The 21,035-nt window shown below is 52.1% G+C and overlaps 6 protein-coding genes across 6 annotated transcripts; 4 read left to right on the forward strand and 2 right to left on the reverse strand.

The window, feature by feature from the left end:
• Positions 1–167: 167 nt before the first annotated feature.
• On the forward strand, positions 168–1,855 carry N7539_008339 (uncharacterized protein; the record flags this gene model as incomplete). The annotated part of the gene is made up of 2 exons (XM_056937939.1): positions 168–479; positions 569–1,855. 2 exons carry the CDS (start codon positions 168–170, stop codon positions 1,853–1,855), a joined length of 1,599 nt encoding a protein of 532 aa, XP_056787031.1.
• A 1,792-nt stretch (positions 1,856–3,647) lies between these two features.
• Positions 3,648–4,961, reverse strand: N7539_008340 (uncharacterized protein; the record flags this gene model as incomplete). The annotated part of the gene is made up of 1 exon (XM_056937940.1): positions 3,648–4,961. One exon carries the CDS (start codon positions 4,959–4,961, stop codon positions 3,648–3,650), a length of 1,314 nt encoding a protein of 437 aa, XP_056787032.1.
• A 1,630-nt stretch (positions 4,962–6,591) lies between these two features.
• N7539_008341 (putative RNA interference and gene silencing protein (Qde2)) lies at positions 6,592–10,030 on the reverse strand (the record flags this gene model as incomplete). Its single annotated transcript, XM_056937941.1, has 4 exons — positions 6,592–8,061; positions 8,181–8,431; positions 8,505–9,649; positions 9,759–10,030. The coding sequence occupies 4 exons, from the start codon at positions 10,028–10,030 to the stop codon at positions 6,592–6,594; spliced, it is 3,138 nt and encodes a 1,045-aa protein (XP_056787033.1).
• Positions 10,031–13,166: 3,136 nt separating this feature from the next.
• Positions 13,167–16,097, forward strand: N7539_008342 (uncharacterized protein; the record flags this gene model as incomplete). Its single annotated transcript, XM_056937942.1, has 5 exons — positions 13,167–13,294; positions 13,400–13,820; positions 13,896–14,927; positions 14,995–15,723; positions 15,795–16,097. Coding segments are annotated over 5 exons (2,613 nt in total), but the record flags the coding sequence as incomplete, so codon positions are not given.
• A 1,064-nt stretch (positions 16,098–17,161) lies between these two features.
• On the forward strand, positions 17,162–18,199 carry N7539_008343 (nucleic acid-binding protein; the record flags this gene model as incomplete). Its single annotated transcript, XM_056937943.1, has 3 exons — positions 17,162–17,174; positions 17,234–17,552; positions 17,626–18,199. 3 exons carry the CDS (start codon positions 17,162–17,164, stop codon positions 18,197–18,199), a joined length of 906 nt encoding a protein of 301 aa, XP_056787035.1.
• Positions 18,200–18,656: 457 nt separating this feature from the next.
• Positions 18,657–20,832, forward strand: N7539_008344 (tetratricopeptide repeat protein; the record flags this gene model as incomplete). Its single annotated transcript, XM_056937944.1, has 2 exons — positions 18,657–18,824; positions 19,006–20,832. The coding sequence occupies 2 exons, from the start codon at positions 18,657–18,659 to the stop codon at positions 20,830–20,832; spliced, it is 1,995 nt and encodes a 664-aa protein (XP_056787036.1).
• Positions 20,833–21,035: the final 203 nt, after the last annotated feature.

Genomic DNA, 21,035 nt, shown 5'->3' on the forward strand with positions numbered 1-21,035 from the left:
TAGCAACCCTGAAGCATCAACCTTCTCTCTCCTGATCTCACCCTTCTTTCGCCAGTCTCGTCTGATTACTTGGCGACATCTCTTTGCTGTGTTGCTCCGCGCACGCTTTCAGTCTCTGTCAATTGCCCTTCCCCGTCTCCATCTTACTGAAGCGCACGGAGATAAGGATGACCTACCTTATTGACAGCTACCAGCGGTTCCTGGCCAGTCCCAGGAACGCACCCCTGGCTACCAATGCCACATTGATCTATGTCCCTGTGACGACCAAGGTCGAAGGCGCCGATGCGATCGCGACTCACACGTCACGCCAATCACATATTGTCAAGAAGACATCCGACAAAGTGATGAATGCTATTGAGAGCTCCGATGCCCTGTGCTTGGATATGGAGACCACCCTGCACTTCGTCGAGGGCGGCGGCGTGTATCTCCCTTCACTCGACGATAATTTCTTGGTCAATCGCGTCGTCACCTTTCCTACGGTAAGTCATTTCATTCGATTGGCTTGCCCTGCCAACAAGCGCAACACGTGGCACTGATCTCTAACACATCTCGATCACCATGCTTGCAGATCCACATTGTCCAATTCAATGCCGAACAGCAGATTCAACAAGTGCGCATTTATTGGGACCAAGGCTCCCTCTTAAAGGAGGTAGAGGTGATTGGCGCGCGGGGTCGAGTTTGGCCCATTCGACCTGCGCAAGACCAGGTTCGACTCTTGAAGACGGCAATTGCAGAGAAATCGACGCCAACCCTCACATCGACGACCGAAAACAAGACTGATCTACCCACCCGACCTGCATCACCAGGAAAGCGATACATTAAAGATCCCTACGCCGCGGATTCGCTCTTCGACTTGCTGTCCCCGATCAAGGATGATCCCACGGCCGGCCAACTCCACGAGGCATCCCAGTCGAAATCATCCAGCAAGAGATATACCCGTGATCCCTACGCTGCCGAGTCCTTGACGGAATTACTTTCTCCCAGCAAGCAAGAGGAGGCTCGCCGACACCCTTACGCTCAGGCAGCCGGACGGCCTCGGGCCCATGACTACAACGAACTGTTCGTCGGGGACGACGATGAGATGCCAAGCACCCCATCAAAAGCCGAGAAGACTGCTGAACCCAGAGTGGGTTCCAAGTTCCAACGCAATCGCATCTTTGGCAATGAAGAAGAACATGACGCCAAGGATGCCCGTGCTCCATACAAGACTGACCCCAAGAAATTCAACCACTTTGAGATCGGCGGTGATAATGCCGAGTTCGAGCTCAAGCAACAGCCGCAGCGCAGCAACCACTCGCGCCAGCAGTCACAGACCGACGCAAATGACTTTTCTACTCCGCAAAAATCGACCCGCGTCACTAAGACTGAGGATGCACGCGGGTTCGGCTACGCTGAGAGTGAGGCAGACCTCCAGACACCGGTCTTTCGCCAAGCTGTGCACAAGCCCCGCCGAGATGCAGATATTCACTTCGATCTGACCGACGATAACGAGGACGAGGAGAACGAGCGCCCAACCAGCTCTTACGAGAACAGGGGCAAAGGGCTTTATGAGAACCGGCTGTTCGATGATGAAGGTACCCCCAAGGCCGATGAAGTCCTCGGCGTCACTGGTAACAAAGCGAGCCGTCTCAGCCACCTGGAGTCACATTGGGAACCAACGGACGAGTCACCCGTGTCGAACAAGACCAAAGATGATGGCCAGAAGCCCATTCCCTTGGATCGGGCCCGCGCTGTTCAAATGATGGAGTCATCCTGGGACAAGTATGACCAGTCTCCTGAACCGATTCGAAATGCCACTGCTTTGCACAATCCCTCGCGTCACAATCAGCCCTCATGGACGATTGGAGATGACTAGTGGTATGGCGAGACCTGAGTTGTGCTGTGAAGAGCCAAGCTCCTTTGGGCCAAGGTTTTTTTTACGCGCTCATCGGACTCTCCAACGCTTTCTTGACCCGTTTCTGCTATGAAATACACGGCCAAGTCAACTTTATGCCCATTACTCGTTTACACCGCCAGATCATGAGCCACGTTTAAATGATACCCACAAGATCTCGATCACCCTGCAAAGGATGAAAAGAGCTGGAGAGAGCTAGAAAAGATAAGATCATGGTATCTTATGGGTGCTATGAGAGAGACACGCCGGCCTCATTTTCTTTTCTTCTTTCGATTCGCGCCTTGAATCCCGTTGAATCGGTGCGCTAAGTCTTGCTGTGCTGTTCCGGAGTGATTCTTTTGTGTGATATTCTTACGCCTTCTGTCCGCGCTAGAAGCGTGGGTTTCATTACCATTTTCTCCTCTGCTTGTTTGTTTGATTCACCATACCACTGTCTTGTGGTGTTACTGTACTCACTTGTTCATTTATCTACTTAAGTCGTTTGAGTTTTTCCGAGTGTAAAAATACATCCATCAAGTCATATTTGAAGTCAGCACTTTTCTACCCGGAGACGCATCAAAAAAGGGACGTCTAGATGCGCCTCTTCTCAACGTGAGCTTTAAGACATGGCAGTCGCCCATCATTTCTTTCATTCGAAGTCAGACGTTTAAGCTCATCATCTGCACGGGCCCAGTCAATTGAAGCAGACAGCCCTGTGCTCTTGACGCATCTGGATCATAGAACGACCAGTCCGGCGAGATGGAACAGAGGTCTCAATTATTCCATCGCGCTGAACTCGATTTGTCTCCTGAGTCTCCTTTCCGCTTATTTCGCTCGGTACGAGGCCATATTAGGTCCTGCTATACATCTATCCCATGGGTCCTCTAGCTTGCAACGCGATGGGCCCTTGCCAGTTTCAGCGACGAGCCTGGCTAGCATGCTGTTTCGCTGATACTGAAGGATGTTCTAGCTCCTCACTAGGTACTCGATAGTGATGGAGAGTCAAAGTCAAATCGAACGGGAATGCTCCTTTGGAGTCTTACTTGTGACTCTGACTGGTGAAAGGGAATGGGGATATAGATTTCATGACTGCCGAGTTGGCGAGAGGATTTCCTTCTTTGCTAGCGCGAGCTACTGGTCCGAGGACATGGATAGGGAATGCAGGATGTCGAGGTCGTTCGTCAATGAGGTTGGTTGTTCGCTTAGGGACTGGCGATAGTTGAAAGGAACCTTGAAGGAGATGGAAAGTGGTCTCGGGATTCTCTGTGCGACTGGGCACGGGATCTTGCAATTCACGCCCACTATGAATGTACGGCAAGATCGATGGAGTGCTTGAGACTTGTGGCTTTGTGTGTTTAAAGATGGCCAGACGTGTAGGGTAAGTGCAAGGCTGTAGATACCTGATGTTGCACTATGTACCGGTGGAGTCGCAAGATCGAGGGTGAGGATATGAGATGGTCAGAGGCCTAGGAAGCCACCGTTACGATAGATTATCATTTGCACGTTGAGAACACATGGACAGCAACTGGCTTCCAACAGGAGGTCATATCCTCTTGTCTTTGGGGTGTGAAGACAAGGACTATCTACATGTCTACCTCTGTATCTATCGAGCCCCCGCCCCGCCATCCGAGCAGCGCAACAGCCGATCAACTCCGTGCTACCGGGCCCATGAGGAGATTTTGCATGATGGCATTTTGGGCTTCCAAAAACGACAGTGGTCAGTGAGAACCAAGAGTGACATGTCGAGGCGGCAGACGTTGGAAGTGGAGTCCGCTCACCCCCCTAGTCCCCCAAACGCCTGGAGTATCGCTCCGTCGAGGTCATTGTCGGGATCCAAGAACAAGTCAAAGTCGACCGTAAAGGGATCGACCGACTGTCCCGACATCAACTCCCACAAGGGCTCGTTGGGAGGACGCTCTTCGAAGGGTGGCTCGGGTGGGCTTTGGACAGGCGAGAGGAACCGGGTCGGTGGCGTGAACTGGAGTGAGAAGCCCTGATCCCCGCATCTCTCGCATGTCACGTCCACGGGATGCCAGCCATAACGTCGAGGGAACTCGAGCTCTTCAACCGGCGTATTGTGGCAGCGCGAACAGGTCTCTACCACAATCTTGGCTCGGAAGGCGATATCGACCAAGTGTGTGTTCATGGCCGCTGCTCCACGAACACTCACCATGCACTGGCTGGGATCCGGCCGACTGACGTACAATGTCACCTCTTCTCTGGTGAAGCGGAAGACGGCTAGGTAAAGCCACTTGAGAGAGAGACATGAGAGTCGAATCATCGTCAGGGTTTCGACGTCAATCGGATCGACCTCGGCCTCCAAATCCACTGCCTCGTTGTCCTTCACTCGAGGGGTTCGAATTCGCATAGCCCGAACAAGAGCGGCATTGTCCGGGCCAATCTTTTCGAGGAATTCAAGAGGGGCTCTGCCCGAAGGCTCGTCCAGGGCAAAGACATTGTCGCCGTACAGGATTCCGCGGGCCTCCGCGTAGATCTGCTTGTTGACGCGGAGCAGTTGAGGGCTCACCTGGGCGTTGCGCTCCACAGGCGTGATGGGCCCGTCAGCGACCAGGACCTGCTCGTAGATCTTGTTGCGGATCTCGGCAGGGAGAGTGAGAAGAGCCGGGCGGGAGCCAGGGAGGAAGGCGGCCGCATCGCGGAGACGGCGGCGTTCGCGAGCCCGAATGTGGGCAGGGCTATTACCAGGACCAGTGGCATACCCAGTGAGCGTGCCAGGAAGGGAGCTCCAGGTAGCGGGAGAGCCCCAGACGGTGGGATAACCCCATCGCGAGAGAGAGTCCCAGATCGACGGGAAGCCAGAGGCAGGAACAGTGCCCGAGACGGAGGAAGCGTCAGAGGAGGGAGAGGCAGGGCCAGAGGCAGAGGGAGAAGCCTGGACAGAGGGAGAGGGAGAGGCCCAGATAGAGGAAGAAGCAACCCCAGAGACCGAGATTGAGCCCCAGGAGCCAGAGCCAGAAGGAGAGGCAGGGCGAGAGACGGAGGGAGAAGCAAGACCAGCTGGAGAGGCAGGGCGAGCAGGAGAAGCAGAGCCAGAAGAGGCGGAGGCGGAAGCAGTGGTGGAAGCCATCTTTGTTAAAGGCAAGAGATGAGAGAAACCTTTTTAAAAAGGGAAGAAACAAGAAGGGGAAAGGAGGACCATGTGAAGAAAAGGCGACAACGAATTGAGTCGGTTGAGAGGTAAGAGTGCAAGACGAGTTGAAGAAGAGTGACGTCGAGCTTGATTTTCGAGTTGGACTGAGTGCTGTAAGCCACAGAAGTTGTTGTTGAGTAAGTAGAAGCTGTAGAAGAGACGAGGAAGCCACGAGGAAGGGGACGAAAGACAGAAAGCAAGCAAGTGTGCGAGGAGAGCTATTTTATAGTCCGATGCTGGGCCACTCCGAGATCTGATGGTTGTGTCGTGAATCGCCAGATTGAGTAACAGCGAAAGCAAACATTGAGCACATGCAGACAATAGGATCAGGTAAGGTAGCTTCACGGGGTTGATGCTTTCGTAAGTGAAATTGAATTGCACAGGCAAACACAAGCACACCACTGCCTGACCACATCAATGCGGAGGCAGCAGCCCAAAATCTCAGTGGGAGAAGTCGACGAGGACGATGTAAACGCGCTAGCATATTGATGAATCAATGTCATGATCTCTGATATTGAAAGATTACTATAGAGGCATTTCTCCAGAGAGCCCACTTTATCGAGCCTAATATCAGCTAATCAGGTCCCACGGAGAAAGTTGGCTAGCCAACATTCCAGTAGTGACATCGAACAGGTGGAGGTCATTCGAGAAGTATTTGCTGATGTCCGGCAGTAGCTACTTCAATAAAGAGAGCGACTACCGTACGAATCAAGGAATAATCAGTCAGAGAGTAGTATGGTTCGTGGAGGATCTTGCCATGCTTGATCATATAGCAACATTGCAGATGCCTGATGCGGTGCGAACTGATATTGGAGACATTGCCATCCAGCATCTTCCGTGATTCAGGTAGATGAAAACCTCACGTATGGTAGTTGCACAACCTACTCCTTTAGACTTGAGACTACATCGCTACTGAAATCACCCAGCCCCCCTTGCGAGCGAACGAGCAGGACTTGCAAAATTATCTCCAAGATTAGGTCATCGGTCGGTTGACTTCAGACCTTTCCGACTCCACTGATTACTTACTGGGCTCCGTCTCCTTGACCTTAGAACAGATGAAATGGGCAGTGGTACGAAAAGCCGAATCGATAGATGCAGATGGGCAAGACACATTCGTGTTGCATCGAGAATGCAGCCATCGAATTCGAGGAAGGCGTGATTCGTTCAAAGGTGCACCGAGCAAAGCTTTGAGTTTGCATGTCCTGAATTACTTCCACTGCTTACGATTTCAACATCATCCTTTCGAATGTCTGAGCTGAAGGACCTCTCTCTACCAGCGCGTACCTACAAGGCAGGCTAGCCAACGTACGGGTGAACAAGAACACAGGAAAGCGGGAAACGATGAAATGAAGATCATAGCTAATGACAAAACTACATGTAGGACGCCCCAAGCCTACGAAAATCAAGCGATAAACTTGCCAAATAAGAAGTTCGAGATCAAGCCACAGATGAGAAAACAAATAATTCAACACCTCCTCCCCTCCTTCCAAATAAAAACGTGATCGAAATCAGCGGCAAAGAGCTAGCCGTGTACACAGCCCGTTGGTCCAACGTCAAGCATGAGCGCCTAGATGTAGAACATAGTATCCTTGACGCTAGCATGCACAGTAGCTTGGCTCTCCTCAGGGACGCGGCTACCACCATCACCTCCGACCACACTGCCCGCTGGAGTAGCAGAGGGAGTAGGGTCAAAGAGGTCGCTCATGAAACAGCGCGCACGGGTGCAGACAAGATCGGCGTAGTAGGCAGGAGGACAAACACTGACAGCCTTGGTCGCACGGCCGAAAAGATAGCACATCTTGTGGGTCAGATCTTGAAGTCTATCGGCGGCACCGCTCTGTCCAACACCAGGATACAGGGGGTAGAAGATCTCATCCCACACGGTGAAGTAGTGAGCAGGACGAGCCGTGCCTTGCAGACATGAGTGAGCCTGCAGGTAGAAGTCCCAGTGACGAGCTTCAGAGATACCGCGGTCGACGACAGTACCGGGTTGAGGGTTGGCCGACCGCTCAGCATCCTTATCACTCGTGGGATAGAAGCGAGTGTTGTGACGCTTTCCGACAATCACAATCGCCATACGAGGAAGTCCCTTCTTCGTATCCGAAGCAGGATACATAGTCTCGCAAGCTCTCTTCAGCAAGGGTAGTTCCTTATCAATCACGATATCGTACTGGCCCTCAGACACACCATCGCGGTAGACAACAATATTCTCTGGCAGCTTACCACGATTGGTGTTGGCCCAGAGCTTGATCCGAGACTGAAGCAAGGTGTCCAAATCAGACACGATCTCCTGGCGCGCCGGCTGAATACGAATATCAGCAGGCCACTGAGCCAGCTGCGCGTCCACCGAGGCTACGATGCCCACTACACTGGGGGCCGTGCTAGCAGAGCCCGGCGAAGGGTGAGTCACGTCCAGGCCGACAAGCATGGTCTTGCCGTCTGCGAAAAAGCCCAGGTCGGAGTTTCGCAGCGTCTGATTGGCGCCACCCATCTTGAGGTTGATCTTGAGTCCCACGTTGGCCCAGTACTGAACGGTGGCGCCTCGAACCTTTTCGGCCAGGACATTGACGTTACGCACACCACAACGAACATCACAGACTTGCTTCATCGTGTTGTAGACCTCGGTCTCCTTAGCGTACAAGATACCCAGGATCATTTGAGGGTTGTGCACCGCTTGCAATTCACGCACGGCCTTTTCAATAACCGTCGCACTGTCACCATTACGAGGGAGCTCAATCCTCTTGCCCGCCTTGTGCCCCTCCACGGAAACACCCATATCTCGGAGAGTCCGAGTCAAATTCTCCAATCCTTGGGTCAAGGTTGCCGGGTCAAGTCCGTGCCTGCTGCCGGGAGCGTCAATAAAGAGCCACGTCCAGCTCTTTAAAATCGCGGGCTTGCAGAATTGAATTGACTGCATGTTCCAGCTTCCGAATTTGACTTGCAGCTCTTGCTTTTTGGCGTACATGATTTTTGGCGGCGGCAGGACACGTCCCTGCACAGTAACAAGCGCGTTACCTACGTTGATACCAAAAGATGCCTAAAGTAAAGCAGGATCAGCTGAAAGTGGCGAAGAGACTCATGACGGAACCGTTAAGAAGTCTAGAAGCTGCCGAGGTTGTACAAGATAGAACAATCCCGCAGGTGTCTTGAACTTACCAGAGTGGCATTGACCGGCTGGCCGATTCCCAGTACACCGACACCTTTGGTGACGATAGATTGAGCATTCTGCGCGGGCGTACGGCCCTTGACTGCAAAGTTCAGCATATTCTGAGTCTGGCGGGGAGACAGCTTGTTCTTCACTGGCTGGCCAGCCTCAACCTCGCAGACCTCCACAGGAAGATAAACAGGCTTGTCCCGAGTTCCGACATTGACAACAGGAAGGTCGGGATTGACCGTGATATTGTATTCTATTCACAGTCAGTTTCCGCCGAGTGACATGCTACTGCACCTCCATCGTGGATCACAAGAAGCACGACTTACCCTTCTTGAAGAAGTCTGCGACACTCACGTATTGTCCAGCAGGAGTTGGACCGGCCCTAGGAGGAGCCTTCTTGCCCTTCTTACCCTTCGGCTCTTCGGACCCGGGCGGCGAAGGTTGGGGACTGGGTCCCTCGAGGAAGAATTTAACTGCGTGCGGTCCGGCTCCAAAGACATCAACCTTCGGTCGATTCGTATTCGAGCCGCCATCTTGAGGGGTTGCAAGCCCGGAGATGGTCTTCACGCGAGCAGGCCTCTCCTTGCCATTCCTGCCCTTACGCTTAATATGAGTGATGCTCACACGCATGCGCTTCAGGAAAGCTTCCAGGCGGTAGTTCTTCTGGGACCGGTTACTGTAGAGCCAGTCTCCAATGACTTGCGTCAAGGGGCCTGCTTGATAACAAGCCAGGTACTTGACCTGGACATTCAGCAGAATGCGAGCTGTGGCAGCTCGAACACTCACGAAGAATCCGCGAAGCACTTCGAGGCCCCCTTCCAAGCTGGCGCTTTCCATGGTGCCTCCTTGGAAGCTGTAGTGTCTATTACCGCCAATTGAGGCGACTTCGCGATTTGTCTTGGGATGATGTCCCAAGATCAAGTTGAGCGCCTGAATGATTTCAGGCTTTGAAGTCAACATGTTTCCAGCGTTAGTTGACGTGAGATAATTGATCAGTTCAGCTGGGTTGATGTCTCCAGTGTGCTGGGTGGTGACTCTGAACACCTTGGGATTCTCAGAATAATCCTCGTCGTTCTCATCTTTGTAACGAACGTCAAAGGTGCCATCCTTCAGTTTTGACACTGAAATGAGAGTCGATCGGTAGTCCGTAGCCACACTGTTGAGCTTGTCTGGGAAATGCTCCTCGAGCAAGAGGCGCACAATTTGGCGCGCCTTTCTGCCTGCAGGCTCTCGACCACCTTCGGCGGCGATCGAGACATGGTAGCGATAGATCGGTTTACCTGTCGAGGTAAACGGCAGATAATTGGCATAGAGAGTCACTGGCCGTCCCAGCGTACCGTAGCCTGGCCGGTCTGGATAGGCCTGGGCAGCGTTCTTCCCATTCTTTTGGTAGTTGGCAACAAGCGCCTTGGCCGTCGCATCTTCCGTTTTGGTGACAACGGCATCTGGCGGAGGGATCGCATTGCCCTCACTATAGGGCTCAGTGAGTCAATCTTTACTCTCTTGAATGGGCACTGGTCTTGAAAAGACGCTGACGATTCCCGCCGTCCTCCTTGGGAGGTAATCGTTGGAACACTTACTTGTGAATTCGAGGACCAGGAGGTCCTCCAAACCCACCACGGCCACGGCCACGGAAGTCACCACGACCACCTCGATCACCACCACCACGACCTCGGTCACCACCATGGCCTCCCCGGAAGTCACCACGGAAATCACCTCGACCACCACGCTCAGAGGGACGGAATGGTAGATCTTGGAAATCACCACGGCCCCGACCGCCTCCACGGTCCCCTACATCTCCGCCTCGTGGCCCTCGACCCCGACCGCCACGGCCGCGGGGCTGGTCAGACATCTTGTGTTAACGTAGTAAGAATACCAGTTCCTGGTTAAAGGTTGACTGGTCACTAGTGTATTGAGTGTCAGAAAGATATTAGAAAGGAGGAACTCGTGTCAGGATTTAAGAGTATTAAAGCAAAGGGACCGAGAGGGAAGTGGTGTCAGATTGTTGATTAGCTGGCCCCATATTAATATTTTCATACGGGGGCGCGTATTGCGTTTGTCTCGAGCTGTTGTTCATCCGTTGCCAACACACAAAGAAAGCGTGATTGATTGGGGCAGGGATCTACGTGTTTTTGGATCTATCTCAACTTGAATCGTGGCCAACCAACAGTTTTGGGGTTCTGATCGGAAGGCTTGTTACTATGAAGTATTCGAAGGTAAAATACCGAGGTAACTACTTTCTTCGTCTGTAGAGATATGAGTCAAAGCATAGTACTTAAGTACTGAAGCTATAAAGGGAGACCAAAGTATCAATGATACATCTTGTGGAAACGGAGGTAGAGCTAAACATGGGATACTGATATGAGGTGTCTGATTTTCACGCTCAAGGTGAGCTACCTAACTCATGTAGTAGTATATACATTCTACGATGTCATGGATCCTCTGCTATACCTATGCTTGACTACCTGTGACCGCTGCGAATGCTCAACGGGTCCTGGTCAGGCATACATCAGAGGCGCAGTAGTACACTCGTTTGTCTGCCTAGAGTGGCGTGACACAAACAAGTGGATACTATCTACTGTAGACGGGAATGCTCAAGGCAGTCTGATCTCACCAGATAGGTCGAGTCATAGAGGAACCAAACTACAACCACCAGCACGCACGTCCAGAGATCTCCCAGCCCGACCGTACGACACCTATCCGTTGTATGTCAAGAGGCACATGTGAAGATTAAAAGGAGTGTATCATTGTAATACAAAAGAATCCGACCGTAAAGACTGTCCTGAACCCTTAATTCCCTTCTCCGATGGATCTCCCGGATCCCATGAAGTCGTTTAATTCCTTGGTTGTCAAGTTGATTGACCCCCTCTCGTAATGTCTAACTAGTCTCTCCCGACTAAAAGGCCACCATCAGGCACACGCACCTCTGCAAGCCATCTGCTCCATATACACGTAACCGGATTCCCTACTACACTACGTATTATTTTGTATTTAGAATTTAAAGCGTACCTTATGATTAGCAGCCCTTGATATACTTACGTCGGAGGGATTTCGGTAGTCCCTCGTGACGATAGTTACTTAGTAGTATTGACTCGTCAAAGAGTGAGTACAGTACATAGATTTAGTTGTGATTGTCTATATCTCATCTTTATCTACTATCACGAACACGACACACAAATAGACACATGATACCTTATACAACAGCCTCGTAGAAAAGGCTGATTCACCAGGCACCTAGAGGCTAGGTGCAGAGAATAGAACGACCATGAAACAAATGAGAACCTCCTCGCTATGTCTTCTCATAGGCAGTAGATAAGCCAGTACCTCTCTGATGCACTCTATCGGTGCTACACATTATTCTGAAGTCCCATTTCTCAATGGATGATCTAGAGCTTTGGTCTGACCTCTAAGTTAGCTAGTCAGGGCTGCCGACCGGGAGATGTCATACGTGTGTGGCGATCGCGATGTTTCCATAACCGTAAGAGCATGTTCATAGGTACATCGGGCATATGTCTAGCTAATGATTGCAGTATTTTCCCACCCTGTCCATTGTCTACTAGTAGACTTCTGGTATGACTCACCATATCCCTGTTCAGTTGTCAAATACCAGGTATATATTCGTTTCCGACGAACAAGACACTAATCAGGTTCGTTGACTTTAGGCGTTCCAGGTGACATTTTATGGTCCGGCACATCGTCGTTGTTCCACATTTGACCCTGGAGGGAAGACTGACCCATGATTCGAAGAATTTACGATACCCAAAGTTATTTGTTGCTTGCCTAGAGATTTCCCTGTAGACCAAGAATGTCCCACCAAGGGCTGTTGGAGTGCAGACTCTATTGGACTCTTATTCAAGTTCAAAATTGGTAGAGTGATACTTTCCAGGTTCCACTAAACTGGTCACGGTATCAGCATGTACGTGTCGAGCCTACGGGAAATCCTGTACTACTGCCTAATTTCTAAATAGTAACTACTAACTAGTAAATGCCAATGGTGACTACTAACTAGTAAATGGTACAATAGTAAATACTGTGGTAATACTACCGCACAACTCTAAAAGACAAAAGCAGTAACGGTGCTTCCAGAACGTGGTTCCAGTCCCCCCCCACTTTTTGGACTGTTGTCTGGGCGAACCACACAGCAAAAGTGAGCCTCGAGAGTTACCCGTGAACTCATCATTGACATTGATCCGACTTTATCGGCCTGATAAGGCGAGCAGGCCGGAGATAACTGCGGGATTAATCATCAGTACTGAGTACGGTCGCGTTAAGGTTCGAGGAGACTCGAGGAAATTCGGCATCAGTCTTTGTCTTCTCGTCTGATTCTCCTCATCCTTTGGAGGAACTGATCTGGAACAGGATCATTAGCTGTGTCAGATTGCGGAGATACTCTACCTAACTGGATCACCCTCCGCAAATCGTGACACTTCTTGGCCCCCACGGCTCTCGAAATTCGTCTCGGTTTTCCCGCAGCGGCAGCAACCCCTCGTACTGGGTACCGGCGCCGACTGCAAGCTGGCTCAGCGCAACCCGCAGCAGTGGTTGCTAGCTTTCGACAATTCCTCCACGCTTTACGACCTCCACTCTAGCTGGTCGCATCTTCAAGGAAGTTTGCATCACGTACTTGATTCCCCCTCCACCAGTGCGACGCAGTCGGAATTGCGCCAAGTATCAGGGGACACGACGTGGTTTATCCAAACCCAGCGCACCGTTTTACGAACCCATTGCCAAGAGTCGCCCGTCAGACGACAACATCTACACATCCTGCCACAGTAGCGGTCGCTAAAGCCGGCGCAAATACAATCGTCTATCGACAACCGCGCCGAATCATCCACATCTCATCGCTCATACCAGCTCCCCTGCACGCGAACCGGGCCGTAGTCTCAGGGAGTGTGGCGGCCTACAGACATTCAGTTTGCAGCCCCAAATACCTACAGGACTTGTCGATTGAACTCACGGAGCGGAGACACGAGCTCTGCTTACGGTAGATCCTCAGTATGACACCCACACCGCCATCAACGACGTCGTCCAGTGCAGGCGCGCATTCCCCTGACTTCAGGGTAATTCGCAAACGCAACCGAGTACCACTTTCCTGTGCGCCTTGCCGCCATCGCAAGTAAGTTTCCTATCATCTCTGGAGGTGGTGCGGCCGGCAACAATCTTGTGGAAACGCGTGTGTCCATGCCTATCCCCAGCCAGTTATTGACAGGCCTCATCTTAGGTTGAAATGTAACCGCTCTCATCCTTGTGAGAACTGTGTCAAACGAGGTGATGCGGCATCCTGCAGCTACGCCCAGGCAAGCAATCGGAAAAAGACCTCTCCCCAACAGACTGCGCTCACCTCACCCGATGATATGCAAAATCGAATCGACCGGCTGGAAGGTCTAGTTCTATCTTTGATGACCAACGGTAATCAGTCGTCTGGTCCTGCGGCCGCTTTGGCCGCAATCTCAGGAGAAAGCAGTGCTGGGTCAACACGACTTTCGAACGAGATCGACGTCGACGACATGGACAATGGCAACGAAGGCAACCCAGAGGAAAGCGACACGGAACAAGTCACAAAGTCCTTCGGAGTGATGAAGATGGACAGCGGCAAGTCGTATTACCTCAGTGAAGCGCATTGGGCATCGGTGCTGCATGATGTGAGTCGACACCTTCAATTTTCCGTATCCAACTAGTGTGATGTGTGATTGATCTCTGACCCGAATCCACCCTAGATTGCCGAAGTCAGGAATTTTTTTACCACGCATAAGAAACAATTCGACGACCAGGCAGAGAAGCTGGCTGCGACGAGGCCAGCAGGTGAGGGCCTTGGTGGGTCCTCGATCCTCTTTGGGGTCATGAAGCCCTTGAGCCGACCGGAGATCATGGCAGCCATGCCATCGAAGTACACAACCGATATCCTTGTCGCTCGTTACTTTAACAGCTACGACCCTGCAACGCACATCCTTCACGGTCCGTCATTCCAAGCACAATATAATCGACACTGGGAGGACCCGTCGCAAACGGAACTCGTGTGGATTGCCCTGCTTTTTGCGATGATGAGATTATCCATGCTCTCCTATCATCGAGAAGGGGACGAGCCTCCAGAGTTCCGGGGCAAGTGTATTGACATGGCGGCATCGTTCCGGACTTCGGTGGCACAATGTCTGACCTTGGCCGACTTTACGAAACCGCACCGCTTCTTAATCGAAGCACTCGTTTTCCACCTCCACGGTGACTTTTCACAAACCCGGGATGCGGATATCTCAATCTGGGTCTTGGCGGGCGTAATCGCACGACTAGCGATGCGAATGGGGTATCACCGTGACTCAAAGTCGTTCCCCAACGTGACACCGTTCCAAGGTGAGATGCGGCGTCGTGTCTGGGCATTTGTACGGCAGGCAGATTTGCTATTCTCTTTTCAGGTGGGCATGCCAAGTATGCTTCGCACCACCGATACGGACACGGAGCTGCCACGCAACCTGTATGATGATGATTTTGATGAAGACTCACAAGAATTGCCGCCGGCTCGCCAACTCAGTGAACCGACGCCGATTTCATATTTGATCTCCAAAGCCCGCTTGTCGTATGCTTTCGGCCGGGTGAACGAGTACTACTCGGCAGTGACCTCCTCGTCCTATGAGCAGGTCATGGAAATTGATGCGGATCTTCGACGGGCTCGCGACATGATTCCTGATCATCTCCAGATCAGACCCATGCAGGAATGTCAACATGACCCTCTCAACCTTATCATATCACGCTATTCGGTGAGTCCTGAGCTACTGGACGTAACGACTCCAACTCGCGGCTCCTACTAACGGGATTAATCTCTAGGTGATGACTATATACCACAAAGCGCAGTGTATGCTGCATCGTCCATACCTGATACGTGCCCGAGAAAATCCCCGCTTTACCTATTCTCGCCGCACTTGCATTGACTCTGCACTCGAGATCCTGGAGTCTCAAGCTGTGTTGCATTCAGAGGCACGGAATAGCCGTCTGCGTGGCCGCGACTTACACTCTTCCCTCAGTAGCGCGGATTATCTCCTCGCAGCTACGATTGTCTGTCTTGATCTCTACCAAACCTTCCAACCACAAGCTTCAAATCGTCCCTATGGCGACACATATGCATGGGGCCGCGAACGAGGCGAGGAAATGCTTGCTATCATCCAGCGCTCGAAAGAGATTTGGGAACTGCAGCGGGAAGAGAGCATGGAAGCTTTCAAAGCTTGTTCGGTTTTGGAGGTCATGCTCAAAAAGCTCCATAGCGCAGTCCCCGGGCGTGATAACATCCCGAGTGCAGGCGGCGCTATGTTCGAGCCGCAGGATGAGAAACAAAATGCGGCAATGACGCTCGGCCTCCTCAGTAGCGGGATGAGTCCAATGAACCCTGGTCCCTCACCATACCCGGACCCCTTGTTCAAGATGGGTGGTGGTGCGGACACATCAGTACCGATGGGCACGACGGGTGCGACGACGATGCCAGGAGAGATGCCCGGTCCATTGTCGCCGTTTAGTAGCATGTTTGGATCGATGCCAGACATGCAAGTCAATTTAGATTGGGTAAGTCAACAACGAACTGAGAGGCCCTTGCCTTGTAAGAAACCGCGAGTGAGCTGACAATTTCTTCGCAGGATGCTTGGGACACTTATATTCAAAATCCCAATTTTGACACTGCGAATCAGTTCTGGCCCATGATGGACGTACAGCGTCAACCAACGCCTCAAGGGGTCGGGCTGACACAACCCGCGATGACGGATCCCCTGGCGTCAACGATTCGACCGCCAACCATGTCAAATGGCCCTCCAATGCCGCGTCTCTCTAATGTGTTTTCGCCCCCGGGCCCTTCTCCTGAAAGCGCGAGTTCGTCGGTTCCAGGGTTCACGCCGACCTCGTCACAGTCAGGGGCGACCGGTCGCAGTCAAGGCTCAATCTGATGATGGGCCATATGTTTTGTTTCAGACCCGGCGAATTTGTTGGGATACTAGTTGATATTGATACCTCACTTTGCGAAACCACTGTTTGAATTTTGCGCTGCAGATGAAATATCCATCTTCCTTGGTGCTGAACGGGTTACAATTATTATGAATGCCGTGCTCTTACCGACATTGTGTTAGGGTTGGAATGGACATGCGCAATGGGCGTTAATCTTTTGGGAAAACTCAATGTACATTATGAGATAGATCGAGACCCCTCTACTCTCAAAACATCAGATTTTGGTGCATATATCTTGATTATTGATTGTCCCCAGGGAAGTAGAAGGAGTGTGAAGCAACTCTCGCCCATCATCGTGAAGACTTGGTCAATTGCTCTCCGCGCTCCATTGGCGATGCATCCGGGAAACCACAGGCAGTAGACCTCGGGCTAGGTTTTTGATAGACTGGCCTAGTTCCAGACTGCGATCCATCTTCAGTTCTGATGTCAGCGCAATAAATGTAGCGCCTGCGTAACAGACTGGATACATGTCAGGGCACCTGCCTCGTCCTCTGTCGCTTCCCAATTAGGCAAGGCCTCGTGACTTGCCATCCCCATCATGTATCTCCCGACCGCAGCTCTATTCAGAATAAACCATGTTTCGTCCTTCCAACGCTTTTCCGTAGCAGTACAGTCGAGACTCGAGAGTTCAAACCAGTAGTGTAGTAAATCCAGTCCCTGATCATACGAATCGTTCAATTAATTGTACATGAACCCACTTGATGAACCGGCGAGTCCGGACACATATCACGTGACTGTTCTTATCGCTCCGCGGAACTTTTTTGGATTGATGCGGAACACATGCTACGGACAAAGCACCCGTGAATAATTGTTGTGAAAACTTTTTGGTCAAACACATCTTATCTTGGGAGAAAAGAAAATGTAATGTGATGGCATGCTTGACGAAGGATTGTTTCTTCTTGGTGATGAAACAACTTTTGCTGACTTTGGCTTCCTTCCAGGCATTGTCTCCGTCGAACCTCAACTCGTGTCGTGACATCGTTACACTCGTGTCCAACGATATCCAATGCGCGCTCGCGGTGCTTGACAGCTTTTCGCTTGCAATCGAATATTCAAAGACGTACTTTGCGCAACACAGCTTTTTCGATTCGTTCCAACTCATCGCAGAGCTCATCATTACCTCCGTCCAGTACGGGCCAAAAGGAGGACGATCACACTTTGCAACACTCCGATTCCGTATCAACGAGGCCTGCCCAAACGGGGTCCTCTCAGCAAGATGCTCAATCCAAGCAAACGACAAGCACTACGCCAAAAGTCAAAATCCCACCGAACGAAACTGTATACATTGGGAACCTTTTCTACGATATCACAGCTGAGGATTTGCGAAAACACATGGAGAAGTTCGGGACTGTTCTGCATACCATGATTGTGCATGATAATCGCGGTCTCAGTAAAGGGTATGTACTCTGACATCACTCATTTTTCTCCTCGATACCCTGATTTTGTGCTGATCGTCCAATCGAATTCTAGTTTTGGCTACGTTCAATTTAATACCATCGACGAAGCCACGGCCGCCGTCCAAGGCATGCACTCTACGATTTTAGAAGGGCGTCAAGTGGTCGCACACTACGCCCGTAGCCATTTTAATTACCAACGCGCATCATACCCTCCAACGGAAACCCTTTTCATTGGCAGCCTTCCTCTCGAAATGACGGACCGGGACTTGCAGGATCTCGTCCACGACGTCAAGAATCTCCTCGATGTTCGCATCCCTGTTGACCGTCGATCTGGCATGCCGCGAGGTTTTGCGCACATGGAGTTCCTCGATACCGAATCGGCCATGCAGGCGATGGAAGTCCTCGCGAGGAAAAGACCATACGGGCGTAAATTGGCTGTTACATTCGCGGAAAGGAAACGAGTTGGCATGATGAAACCTCGACTGGAGCCTGTTGACCGGGAGCATGCGCAAGCAGAGGCCGCAGCGAGGAGGCGGGACAGGGCCAGAAGGGAAGCCGAGGAGGCTGAAAGGGCATTGGAGAAAGAAATGATATCGGCCGAGGGCGAGAAGGTTGATGAATCATTGCCGTGGAAAGAAAAGGCGTAGGCTTTTCAACCCGACTTTTGTATTACACTTTATACCCATATTTCGAAAGACAGATTTTTTCCCCGGCTCAAAATTTTTCTGGCTTGTCTGGACCTCAAATACCTTGGACCTTACGTTTTTTGGCCCTATAAGCGTGACTTGCTCACCGGTAACACCCTCATCAACATAGACTACTGCTCGGTGGGTTTACCGCTTGCTTGTTGATGCCAGCGAATTGCCGTCCACGTGACCTCCGGGGAACCTCGGCTGACGGCAAGCTCATTAGTGACTGATCCAACCCCACGTCTCGGGCAAATATCCGGGGACACTGTCTTTTGTCCTTTCTCTCAACTTGTGTCAGCTTGTGCCTCTGAATATCCTTGGGCATTTTTTCTTGAATAGCGTCAACACGGATACTCTGGTATCCTCTCATTTTATATCTTATATACACACAAACACTTATACACGGGTTAACGACATGTCGTTCCTCGGCGGAGCTGAATGCTCAACGGCGGGAAACCCCCTCACGCAATTCACAAAGCATGTCCAAGATGACAAGTCCCTACAACGTGACCGGCTGGTCGGTCGGGCGCCGGGAATGCAAGAGAGTATGCGATCACGGGGTATGATGGGAGGACAGGATCAGGTGTGTGCTTTGTGCTCGAGAAACTTTGCGAGCCAACAACCCCAGTCTTCCACTCAGGCCGCGCGCGGAGAGGGGTAGTAGTGGAGGCCTGTGTACCCCCCAGATTCGTGAAGAATCAGACCGACGACTAACCATACGGCCTGTTGGACCTTTTGTGTCCGTGGGCCATGTCAATGTATAGATGATGGATGATTTCATGCAACAGCCCGGCCAGCAATTAAATGGACCGTCACCACAGCCATTTGCCATGGAGCACATGCGTCGAGAGCTAGAGAACTTCCAAAACGTGCCTGCTCGGACAGGATCCCCCGGCTGGGCCGCGGAGTTTGACCCCGGCGAGCAAGCTCGTATGGAGGCTGCGTTTCCGGGCGCGGCCCAGATGAACAACACGCCTGGATTTGCCCCGGCGGAGTTTGCGCGTTTTCAGCAACAGAGTCGCATGGGTATGCCTCAATCGCAAAGTCCTGCGACGGCCGCGACTCCGCCGCTGATGGCGGGTTATCAGCACCCTATGGGGATGGGTGGTTACATGGGTGCCATGGGAAGCATGGGTGGTATGGGCATGATGCGGCCGATGGGAATGCAATCACCGATGATGCAACAACAGCAGCAGCCGCAGCAGCCAATGGAGGGACAGACACAAGATAAGGGCAAGGGTCGAATGGTCGAACTTGACGACGAGAACTGGGAGGCCCAATTTGCGGAGATGGAGACTGCTGGCAATGAGGTTCAGGTTGATGACGAGGCCAACGCGGCAATGGAGGCGGAGCTGAACGAGCTGGACAGGTCAGTGCCCATCTCCGAGGATGCGTTTGAGTCTGTGTGGGAACGAATCCAAGCTGAGACCGCCGCGAGTAGAAAATTGGCCGAGGAGGGCGGTGACTTTGATGTCACGGACAGTGTGCACGTCGGTGACCTAGGTGACTGGGACGGCTTCGATAGCCTCAACACGCGCTTCCGCGACCCTCAGCTGGGCGACTACATGTTTGAGCAAGACAATGTGTACTCGGCCGTGAACAACCCGTTCGAAGAAGGTGTGAAGATCATGCGGGAAGGGGGCAACCTCTCACTCGCGGCGTTAGCTTTTGAAGCTGCGGTTCAAAAAGATCCTCAACATGTACAAGCGTGGACGATGCTGGGCTCCGCGCAGGCCCAGAATGAAAAGGAACTTCCAGCGATCAGAGCCTTGGAGCAGGCACTCAAGATCGACCCGGGCAACCTGGACGCATTGATGGGACTGGCCGTCTCATATACCAACGAGGGATACGACTCCACCGCCTACCGTACCCTTGAGCGCTGGCTATCACATAAATATCCCTCCATCATCGACCCCAAAGAAGTGTCCGGTGACGCAGACCTCGGATTCACAGACCGCCAACTCTTGCATGACCGTGTCACGGAGCTGTTCATCAAGGCCGCCCAATTGTCACCCTCAGGTGCACAGATGGACCCAGACGTCCAAGTCGGTCTGGGTGTCCTCTTCTACTGCGCCGAGGAATACGACAAGGCCGTGGACTGCTTCTCCGCCGCCCTGGCCTCCACCGAATCCGGCAGCACCAACCAGCGCGAGCAACTGCATCTACTGTGGAACCGCCTGGGCGCCACCCTAGCCAACAGCGGTCGCTCCGAGGAAGCCATCGAAGCCTACGAACAAGCCCTGACCATCAACCCCAATTTCGTTCGAGCCCGCTACAACCTCGGCGTCTCATGCATCAACATCGGCTGCTACCCCGAAGCTGCACAGCACCTTCTCGGTGCGCTTTCGATGCACCGCGTCGTCGAGCAAGAAGGTCGTGAACGAGCGCGCGAGATCATCGGCGACGGAGGCGCAGCCAATGGCCTGGACGACGAGCGTCTGGAGCGAATGCTCCACATCAGTCAGAACCAGAGCACGAACTTGTACGACACGCTTCGTCGGGTCTTCAGCCAGATGGGCCGGCGAGATTTGGCCGATCAGGTGGTGGCCGGTATGGATGTGAATATTTTCCGCAAGGAATTTGAATTTTAGACTCGTTTATTCCCCGCAATGAATGATGAAGCCTGCATGTGCAAATTTGGGGCTCTGTTGGAAGAGGATCCGTTCATCCATGTAAGCCCTCGTTCAGAGAACGCGATGTCGTAGGTCAGTGCAAGGGCTTGATCTTAGGCTGGTACGTATTCCAGGCTGGCAGGGGCCACGAAACTTGTTGAAAGAACCCGCTCTTCCTGAAC

This window comes from Penicillium diatomitis (genome assembly GCF_028827545.1).
Source record: "Penicillium diatomitis strain IBT 30728 chromosome Unknown utg000012l_segment0_segment0, whole genome shotgun sequence".
NCBI lineage: Eukaryota > Fungi > Ascomycota > Eurotiomycetes > Eurotiales > Aspergillaceae > Penicillium > Penicillium diatomitis.